Source organism: Fundulus heteroclitus, chromosome 13 (assembly GCF_011125445.2).
Source record: "Fundulus heteroclitus isolate FHET01 chromosome 13, MU-UCD_Fhet_4.1, whole genome shotgun sequence".
Taxonomy (NCBI): Eukaryota; Metazoa; Chordata; class Actinopteri; order Cyprinodontiformes; family Fundulidae; genus Fundulus; species Fundulus heteroclitus.
The window spans coordinates 26215323-26226181 of NC_046373.1; the positions used below are offsets into that span (position 1 = coordinate 26215323).

At 39.2% G+C, this 10859-nt stretch overlaps 1 protein-coding gene across 2 annotated transcripts in view; it reads left to right on the forward strand.

The window, feature by feature from the left end:
- The window catches only part of LOC105916442 (F-actin-uncapping protein LRRC16A), a 43561-nt gene extending 32710 nt beyond the window's left edge, over nucleotides 1–10851 (forward strand). For both annotated transcript variants that reach the window (XM_036145504.1, XM_036145505.1), the window contains 16 exons: nucleotides 59–152; nucleotides 223–321; nucleotides 423–551; nucleotides 662–784; nucleotides 897–1072; nucleotides 1755–1842; nucleotides 1924–2085; nucleotides 2188–2254; nucleotides 2929–3179; nucleotides 4069–4184; nucleotides 4517–5063; nucleotides 5325–5367; nucleotides 5835–6026; nucleotides 6701–6838; nucleotides 7647–7805; nucleotides 9367–10851. In XM_036145504.1, coding sequence (XP_036001397.1) covers nucleotides 59–152; nucleotides 223–321; nucleotides 423–551; nucleotides 662–784; nucleotides 897–1072; nucleotides 1755–1842; nucleotides 1924–2085; nucleotides 2188–2254; nucleotides 2929–3179; nucleotides 4069–4184; nucleotides 4517–5063; nucleotides 5325–5367; nucleotides 5835–6026; nucleotides 6701–6838; nucleotides 7647–7805; nucleotides 9367–9494 — 2512 coding nt within the window. In that variant the 3' untranslated portion in view covers nucleotides 9495–10851. The remainder of the gene's footprint in view (nucleotides 1–58; nucleotides 153–222; nucleotides 322–422; nucleotides 552–661; nucleotides 785–896; nucleotides 1073–1754; nucleotides 1843–1923; nucleotides 2086–2187; nucleotides 2255–2928; nucleotides 3180–4068; nucleotides 4185–4516; nucleotides 5064–5324; nucleotides 5368–5834; nucleotides 6027–6700; nucleotides 6839–7646; nucleotides 7806–9366) is intronic.
- The last annotated feature ends 8 nt before the right edge of the window (nucleotides 10852–10859 follow it).

The following is a 10859-nucleotide window of genomic DNA, read 5'->3' on the forward strand; positions in this document are numbered from 1 at the left end:
ACAAATTTATTGAATTTTTTTTCTGCATGGTGTTAACCCTCTGCTCTCTTTGTATTAGGAACTACACAATTCGATTCATGCCTGTTCCAATCATGGATGCCGCTCAGGCACTGAAGGCCAATCCAGATAAGACGGAGGACGCCTTACTAAAGGTTCTTGTTTATCTGTCGCTTATCTTTTGTAAAGTTTTGAAATCTAAAAACCGCGGCTGCATTCCTGTAGATGGAGCAGTACCTGCTGAGGAACCACGAGACGCGTAAATACCTCCAGGAGCAGGCGTACAGATTGCAGCAGGGAATAGTCACCACCACCACACAGCAGGTAGGAACAACAGTAAAAAAAAATGTCCTGGCTGAACAGACCTTTGACTCTGAACAGTTTGTTAAAATCATACTTTGGCTTTAAACTTGTGTCTGATGCAGATGATGGACACGATGTGCGTGAGGGTCCAGGATCACCTGAACTCTCTGAGGTTCTCAGAGGCCAACTCTGTTCAGGAAGACATGAAGCTGGCAGAAAACCTCATGAAGGACGCAAAGAACTCTAAAACTGTAAGAGTACACTGACCGTGACCACCAGATCGCCTTCAGCGTGCCAGTGCATGGCATAAATAAAGGTGGAGGCTCCATAAATATAATAGTTTACTTGGATTTTGTTCCAGCTGCTCCCCAACCTGTATCACTTGAAGAGTCGGGAATCCAGAGTGGCGTTTGTCGCAGCCATCCAGGATAAACTGGAGTCAATGGCTGGTGAGGTGGCGAGCGTGATGGACGAGCAACTGCAGGTACCAAACTGAATGTAGCGTCGGCTGCAGTTAACATGCACCCTGCATTGATGACACTGCCAGTAAGAATTAACGATCAGGGTTGGAAACTAAATCATCTATTGGGCTGCAGACGATGCTGGTGTCTATGGTTGACGCTGCGGAAGGGCTTTGTCCTCATGTGATGAAGAGGAGCGGCCTTCGTCAAGAGCTGCTCAAGGCTGGTTTAGGGAGGATGACCGTCCCTCGCAGCTTCGTCACCAACACACTCCTGGAACAGTCTGGTGTGGACATCATCAACAAAATCAGGTCTGCATGGATGGATGGATGGATGGATGGATGGATGGATGGATGGATGTCTAAGGGGTAGCATTTACAACAGAAGAGTAGGCAGTTTTTACTGTATTCTTATTTTTTGTCTGCACCATCAAAATTCCTTGTAAGTGCAAATCTTCTTGGCGATTACACTTAATTCTGATTCTGATTATGGTATAATGTGCGCAAAAATCCCAGTTCCATACATAGTTTGTTTTTAAAGCCACGGTTCTGGACGTAGTTAGTTTTATTTTATCAGGAAATACATCAAAACATCTGATTTTTTTTTTTTTTTTTACTTTGCTCAGCAATAAACAAAGATTTTTATTTTGTTCATTTTAATATTCCAAAAAACAGTACAGCTATTTTATTTCTTGACATCAAAGATGATATTTGAAATATTTTGGAACCCAATGCTACTTAAATAATAATACTGAGCCTTCTCATTAACCAGGGGAATAATTTTAAAGTCATTTTTAATTCTAATCAAATTTTAGCTGGTCATCCAGTCAGCATAGTAAAACATGCTCTTATATTTGTGAGTCCACTTTGAGAACTGATAACGAATCAGTATTCATTTCTACTTTGCCATCATTTAAATTATCTGCCAGAACAATTTCCTCTGTCCTGCTTTCGATTTGATTCACCTTAGTGGTATTATTTCCACGTGTCGCAGTGAAGTGAAGCTCGGTGTGGCGTCCATTCTGTCTGATCGCATTGTTGATGAGATCCTGGAGTCGCTATCAAGTTCCCAACACGTACTGGTTAGTGTCATCTCCTCTCTCAACCCTTCTGGGTTTTTATTTCCTCCTCCATCATCTTTTGCTTCCCCAATGTGTCTCCAGGCCGACCACCTGATCAGAAAGGAGCATCCTCTGTTACGACACGAACCCCAGATGGAGCTAGAAGTCGTGGACGAGACGGTTCTACAGCCAGAGAACCACGAGCACAGTCAGAAACAGGATCAAGATAAGAAACCCAGAGTCAACGATGTGGACCCCTGCATGGTGGGAAACACAGAGATCCTTTAGAATAAATTTAACAAAGATGAATGGAAAGAGAAAATAAATAAATGGTAGTCCCTGCTAAAGTTTCCTCTCACTCAATAGATGACGCCTAAATCCAAGAGGAAAAGCATCCTCGTCAGAATGCTGCGGCCTATTTCTGTGGCATTCGGTGAGTGAATGGTGTTCTGTTATTTGCTGCATAAACTATTAAATAAAAAACAGCTTGAAAGCCATGAAAGAGTCCTCAAACAATCCACAGGCAAAGGCAGAATATGAGACACAACTTTAAAGGTTTAACTGGTTGTTCATGACTGAAGGAAAGAGAAGCAGAAGTTGTAGAACAGCAGCTGAAAATAGCCTGTCCGCCCATAGCTTTAACGACGCCTGTGGGGCACGTTTGACTGATTAGTTGCCGTAAATGGAGGGCGATACGTGGAATTTGGTTTTATTTCTAAGAAGTCGTGAAATTGCTTTTGCAGTTTTTCACTTTCAGCACTTCCTGTTCCGTCTTATTTTATTTATTACTTCCCCTCCCACATGTTCAAACTATGTTGAAGATTTTCTGTAAAGCTTTTTTGACATAAATCCCCAACAATGCAGTTTTATTTTTTTTTACATAACATCAGTGATAACTTGGCTCATCCCTTTGAGAAGCATTCCTAGAAAAATTCAAACCTGTACATGAAGCTCAAACTTCTGCACTAATCCAAAACTGTGCACCTGTGAAATCTTTATTAATATGACGGACTTATCGCTGGATGTCTATTGCATCACCTAATGATGGTGATTTGTGGATAGAAACCAAAGTAAAACTCAACATTGGCTGTTCTGTTTGCCCAACAGAGATGGAGTTTGACTTGGACAAAGCTCTTGAGGAGGTCCCGATCCACGTTGAGGACCCACCTCTCCCTTCTCCTCCTCCACAAGCATCAGACAGGATGTCGTATTGCGGGGACATGCCTCCCCCTCCCACTCCCTCAGACGGGAACTCGGTGTATTTGGGAGAGCTGCCACCGCTGGAGCACAAAACCCTGGAAAATTGCACCAAATCCCGACCAAAGCCAAAGAAGAGAACAAAACCCAGCAGAGCGCCAGTAAGCGTTCACAAAGAAATTATGCCTACAATTTGTTGTTTTTTTTACTTTTTTTTACTTTTTTTTGTTGTTTTCAGTATTAGCTAAATTTTAATACAGATGAAACTCTGTTTTTTTTTCACTGTCTAAATGACATTTTCTTTTCACATACTGGCATTTTTATGCAAAATCCACCTTTTCTGCCAGGATCATCACAATATTTTTTTTTTATTCAGAGGTTGAAACTCAAATTTCCCAACAAAACATATTTGTCTGTGTGTCAGAAAACCTTTCTGAATGGTTTGATGGGTGGGAATTATGAGCAGCGAAGTAAAACGTGGCACCTTCAGGCATCTGGAAGTTGTATCCACAAATGAACCAGACTTGTGGAGGTTCATGATTATCTTCCCTATATATTTATTTTTATAGTTTTTCCATGATGTCACAGAAGGAAGCGGTTTGTTTGACATGTAACCTAAAATGAAAAACATCCACAGATGTGCCTCTATTGAACTCTAGAGTAAATTAACCTTTAAGAGTCTTACAACGCCATGACATCATCATCTGGGCTTGTAACCCTAATGACTTTCTCATTATTCTGGCATTTAATGACTAGAAATAATTTTGATAATCCTAACTGACCTAAAACAAAATACATTTAGCCTCATTTAATAACGGATAGGAACAAATTATAAAATTGTTTTCTTTATGCAAGTTGTATGTAAATACTTGGTTTCAGCTTTATATTAGGGTATTAATGAAATACTATATGACATGAGTTGTAAAACCTAAATCACTGCTAAATGAACTAAGTTGGTAAAATCATCTTTGTCATTATAACTGCTTTGTTTTTTAGGAAACGTCATTTTCTTATTATGTTTTAACTTTGTGTTTTCTGCCTCTGTGTTAGCGACAGGCCGCTAAGAGCTCAGCGCCACATGAAGCAGAGCAGAATAACCCGATGGGAAACCTGGATGAGGGTCTGGATGACTTCTTCTCCAGGACCGTTGTTAAACTCAGCTTTAGGTCAGCGCTGTTCAGAGGTTTTATTCTTCTGACTTAAAAAGCATGATGGCATGTTCTCTTTACCATATTCCCGATTTCTACGCTCCCAAAATAATTTCCCTCTGGGATTATTAGACTTTTCCGATTCTGATTCTGATTTGAATTGATAGAATTTAAAACACTTGAAATTAGCGGAGGGTTTTTTTTTGTTTTGTTTTGTTTGCTTTGTTTTTTAAGGAATATTAGTTGTAAATCATCAGCATAAAAAGTAATGAAATTCTGTCTAACAACCTGAAAACTTGACATTAGGCAACATCATTTAAATGTTACATTTTTTTCAAATATTCTTTCAGACTTCCTTCGATAAAAAGTCCTTCAATAGCCACGCCCGAATCAGGAGACAAAAAACGGGAATCCAGGAAGAGTGGCTTCTTTAACCTCATCAAAGCCAAAGCTACCCGCTCTGACAAGAGCCACGGGGCTTCCTCCGTTTCACCCCCTCCGCCAGCGCACCGCAACGCCGCCACGCCCGCTTCCACCACCAGCCCAGTGACTGAGGAGGCTCCACCTACATCTCCAACGCTACCCGCAAAATCTCCAGCTGTGCCAGAGCACCATCAGGAGGCCCACAGGACGCAGACCCTGAACCACACCGAGCCTGAGACGGAGGCGCCTCTGATTGTGACTGAGCCTGCAGAGGAGCAGAAAGACGTCCCAAAGATGGAAAATAAGGAGAACCCGGAGAAGAAAGAAAGCCCTCCAAAAAAGGAGAACACAGAAAAGAAGGAGAACCCATACATGCACCGCCACATTGGTGTTCCTGTGATGGGAAAGGATCTGCTGGCTGAGATGAAGGCTAGGCAAGAACGAACGAGGCAGGACAAAATGGCCGAAAAGAAGGTTGGTCCAGTTCATAGGTGATGCAATATTTGGCGCAGTCTTAGCAGACATTAGCCCCCATGAATAAACAGTAATGAGGGTACAAGGCAGGGCATGCTATTGGTCACAAACTGTCCACTGTTACATCAGCAGTAAAAGCTACATATTTATTAATCAGAATTCCTCTCTTTAATAGCCAAGAAGAAAAGTTCATTTTAAAGCTGGTTAAATGATGATTTTCTTTCCTAAAGCAAGTACTTTGACTCTCTTGTTGTTTTTCAGTCCGATTCACCTTCAGTCCCGGACAAAGTGGACCCAGAAAAACGTGAGTGTTTATACCTGCGTGAACTGGAGAACATTTCTAAAATCTTTTTTAAAAAATGCACAATCCTTCAGAATGCTTACAGAATTTCCCCAAAACGACAATCACAAAAGAGACAAAGCAAAAAAGAAAATACTACGATGAAGAAAACAGCAATTCTTAACAAAAGCCAAGCCAAAAGTATTCATTATTTTACATGATAGAACAAGGCCATAAGCCAACAGAAAAACATTTTCTTATTTCCTCTGTTTTCTTTTTGAGTTTAGGTTTTATAGTTAAGTTTAGTGTCCAATTTACTGGTCTCGTTGTTGATGTTTTTTTTTGTTGTTTTTTTTTTTTGTTTTCTAATTTTTTCATTCCTATTAACATGTTGCTAAATATTACCATTGTAATTAATTAGTAATTCACAAACAAAACCACATGATCTCATCATGAATTCTAAACGTCTGACTCGTTTTTCTCTTCCCCAGAAAAGTCAGACGTCCATCCCGCGGTCTCCTCAGACCCCGAGGACTCCAAACCTGAGCCGATTCCCAGGTCCAAACCCCCGAGCGTCACCCCTAAACCAGTCCCACCCCACGCTGCTAAAGCCCCGCTGGTTTCTCGCACATCGGGGCCCCTGAGTCCAACCAGTCCCAGGCCATGCAGCATAGCCGTCCCTGGTAAGATGGAGACTGACAACTACACCCTACAGCCATCTTTTAGACCTCTGCTGTAAACTTTACGATACTGTACGTTAGAGGACAAGTTGTCAGTATTTCCTGCTTATAACCCGTGTATGATGATGTAGATCGGGTGTGCCCAAAGTGTGGCCCGGGGGCATTTGTGACCCCTGTTTTGATTTTGTGTGGCCCCTCGGACTCCATTTCAAAAAAGTTTTGACCGACCAGCCCTGGTGGCTCGTGCAGCTGGAAACTTTTTATTTTTAATCGGGGCAACATTATTGCAGACAACCTCAAATCTTACAATTAAATGTTGGGTACAACACAAACCATTTTTTTTTTAATAACCCGACTTTTTACATTCTCTTTCATTTTCTATTAAATACTATCACAGCTAACCAATGACTTTTACTCAACTGCAGACTTTGGTGCATTAGAACCTGATTAGAATTTATTTATTAATATTAGCTAAATACAGATGGCTTAAAATGATCATATTTTGCACAGCAGGTTAAACAAATCATTTTTTTCGTCTGTTTCGTTTTTTTGGGGGTTTTTTTGGCCTTCGAGTGCTATTTGACTTAACAGTTTCAGCCCTCAAGCCGCAAAGTTTGGACACCCCTGATGTAGATCATCCTTCTCTTATTGAAGTGGTAATCGATTTTGTCTTCCAGATGATGCTGTAGAGGCTCCGGCTGGCAGTTTGTCTCCCAAAGCGCCACTTCCTGCTCCCCGTCTGAAGAGGGCACGGTCGGAGCAAGACCGAGAGAGCACAAGCAGCAGCTCTGCAGGACTCCTGTCTCCACTGGAGGGTCACTATCTCTTTATACTATCTAACAATGACACAATTGTCTCTGTGGAGGCTCTATTTTTAATATCGGCAAGGATTAAGACGACAAAACATTCAAACAAGCTATAATTAAATGCAAAACGCGTCCCTGTAAGTAGGACTGTTCGGCATCACCGAATGCATAAAGCAACACTGAAAGGAAAAGAGCAGCTAAAAACACAACAGTTAATTTAACAGGTGACCAGATGTTTAATGAAGGCTTTCAAGGGCCACGCGTGACGCCTCCGCACGCCGCGCTCAGAACAACAGAAGCGAAAGGTCCGCCACAGAGAGGAGCAGATGCACTCGGCCCCAGGCGGCAGCTTGGCACGGCCAGATGTCTGCGTGCGTCCGTGATTTTGCAGTTCGACGTTCCACTTCTATAATTAACACTTACAGGAACCCATCCTCCTCCGTAATCAGAAGTTGTTGGTCTTAATTGGTGTGCCAAAAGATGTGATTTTAAAATCAAAGAGACAAGAAGATATAAGAGAATTTACCATTTTTATGTAGTCTTTGCTCCACACGTTCATCTTGGCCTCATTGTTCAAGTGTGCTACTTTATAATAAAAAATCTAAATAAAGGTTTAAACATTTTGAATAGTGAGCTAACGTCAAAAATCCCAAAATAAAGTATTTTAATTAGCATTAGTATTTTGCATTAATTTAGACCAAAGTAGGAAAAAACTGTGTCCTCTCTTTTCATCTGATTATTTAAACGTCTAATGTTGTAGACAAATTAATCAAAGATGCCACATAGTTTTCAGGTTTGTCTTCCGTTCCTCCTGTAGGTGAGTTTCCTGCAGATGGGGACACTTTCGACCAGCCCAGCGTCACAGGTGCAGACTCTGGCGCCAGCAGCCGACAGTGGTCATCTCTGAAGCGCTCGTCCAGTCTGCCGCCTACCATCGAGGAAGAACGCGAGCGCACCAAGTCCCTCCCGAGCTACGGTTGGAGCATTTCCGCTTCCTTTTTTCACCATTTCCCTAACTGACCTATTTTACTGACATAATTATTCAATTTCAGCTCTCACAAAAAAGATGTGAAACTCTCTTATTGTCCCTCAAGGGGGAAATTCAGGGTATCATATATCATTGTCACTGAAATCCCATAGGGAAGACATTTAATTAGCCGAAGATAAGTTTACATTAAACAAAGATGAAATCATCTGTGTGAGATTCAGCCCATGTCTAAGCTGAGCATCTCTTAAATACTATTATTTAGTCACTGGTTGCATTCAAAAGCAAGTATTTGTGGAAATAATTCTAAAAGATTTTTAAAAATGTATCTTCAGTCAAAATAAAATGTTTAACAGTATCTTTGAGGCCTGGTAGTAAAAAGGTTTGGCTAGACACAAGCATTTTGTTTTACGTAAATCTTATTATCCTGTCTGGTAAATCTCACTGAATATCTGCCCACTTTATGCACAACACTTCTCACTTAGTTGGACTAATTCACCAACAATATTCTATAACCACTCAATTACTTAATTTATATAAAATATATATGTTTTTACTGTTATGCAGAATCTAAATTAGAGATGAAGCTGAATATTACACTTAAGTGTAATATTATACTAACAAAGTTAGTATATTATTTTTTGTGAGGCAAACTAGAAACATAAGGCACATATTTAATTTTCATTATGATGAATATTTTATAGATGCTGATATTCCTAACACAGGACTTCAAAATTGAGTTACAACTTATGATTCTAAAGAAGCAATGCTTTTTCATCATCACCGTATTAAATGCACCTAAATATTGAAGATAACTGCTCTACTGTTCTAAGGACTGGTAATCCCTTATCTAATACAAAACTAGTGTACGCAATTAGTCATTTGTCCATTTATATTCTGAATTAATCATTTAATAAAAAATTTCATACTTGAAATACGTGCACAGGATTTACAATTTTCACAATTCTACCAATTTTATATAGATTACTAACATTGCTCATATGCATTCCTTTATTGCCTAATGTCATAAAAATGTGGCAAAACAAAAATGACAACATCTTATTAAGGCGTCTTTCCTCATATATCAGTTGTAGAAGTAATCATTAAGCTGGTAGGATTTTTTTTATTTCATGACCTACCTTAGATTTGTACAGGTTACGAAGTTAATCAGTTTAACACAGGTCTGCTGAGCAAGCGCTTCAGCTTCATGACCACCAGAGGGTGCCAAAATACTTCTAACAGGATCCTTAGTAGGAGAGGTTTATGCATCAAGCAGCACTTGTGATATCGATACTTACACCATCTTGGCTGTATTTAGAACAGGAGTAAAATTTGCGACCAAAATAAACAGGAATCCTTGTTAACTTATTGTGCTTGTCAAGATGACAGAATCAAACCTGGTTAAAATTTTTTTTTAATTATTTTAGTTTAATATGAATCCTAGCCAAAATGCTTGATGATTGCTGTTGTTGAAAAATAAATATTTTTTATGCATTGTCAATACTGCATCTTTTCTTATCTTTCCTGTCTGATTTCATTTTTATCTTCTTAGTGAGGCTCCCATCTCAGACAGACACAGATCTAAGTCCAGCTGACAGCGAGAGTTCGGCTTTGAGCTCTGACCTCAAGTCTGACAACAAATCTGAGGACGAGTCCGGGGACGACGCTCCTTCGATGTGATTCCAGCAAGATTTCGGCCTTTTTTAGATCTCGTTCCTCTAGTCTTTCAGCACAAGACAGAACAAAACATGTATGGCATCAGTCACATACATGCAGGGTTTTCATTTCTGTTTCATTTTAAAGTTTTAGAACAGCACATGGCAAAGAAAACTGTGATATTTTTTTACAAACTCGTACGTTATCCATTACCTTGACAGCTAAAAGCTATATTAGTTTTAAAAAGACCTTCTAGCCAGGTTTTACCTGGTGCACAGAACCAGTTTATAGAAACATTGCATTGAAAAGCTCCTCTAACCCAAAGTACTGAGAAAAAATAGATCCGAAACATATTTTGAACATATAAAAAGCAATTTTGAGCGTTCTCCATCATGTAACAAACCATTCATCCTGTTAAAACAGATGAATTGAAAGAAAATGAAAAGATTTTGTTACAGAGATTATCAAAACTCCACATTTTGTATTTTTGTAATTTAAATAACACCCTTCAACTCCAAGATGACTACTGTTGCATGTTGTCCTCAACTTTGGTCTTGGCAGTGAAACATTGGGATATTCCAGAATCTCTAGCTGTGTGTTCATGGGATTTATTTCTAGAGATTATTTTTTCTGATTACTTCTGCATATGATCCCCACACATAGACTTAATAATTCTGTGCCGGTACATTATGTTATCAATCACCCAGGTTCTTGCATTTTTAGTTTTGTTGAGTCTTTGGGCTTATATAAACCAAAATGCAATGTCTGTCTTTTACCTTTGGGATGGACTATTTTTCTATTCATAATCTATTCTTGGATGAAACTCTTAGAGTTTTATCTGGGCATGAAATCATGTCAAACTGTAACGTTTCGTTTATATCATTGCAACACTGACCTTCCTGCTGACACAAGTTCACAAATGTTTCCTATGAAAAAAAAAACATGGGATCAAATGTAAAAGTTAGTTGTTTTTTTTATCAACACTGCTGCTTTGTCCTCACAATAAAATTCATTGTTATGACTTACATCCTAATGACTTACTGCTGCACTTATCTATGTATCATACTTCTATGTAAATATGTATTAATGTTTGTTTGGGGTTTCTGTTTAGTGAATATATATGTTTATTGTTTTAGGTTATGTTAACGTGAACAATTATTGATGCAACTTGGTGATGGTTTTAATTTTACTGGGAGATTATATATTACAGGGATTCTTGTTTATAATTTCTGTTTAAAATGGATTTTAATGGTTATGTAAATTGTTGCATTAGCCTGGAAATGTGACTTCAAACTGTCAGATGTTTGTCTTTGTATTTCTTTAGTTTTTGTTTCTATCAATAAAATGAGTTGTTGGTCACATTCCACTCCCTCTCTCCTCATACGGCCT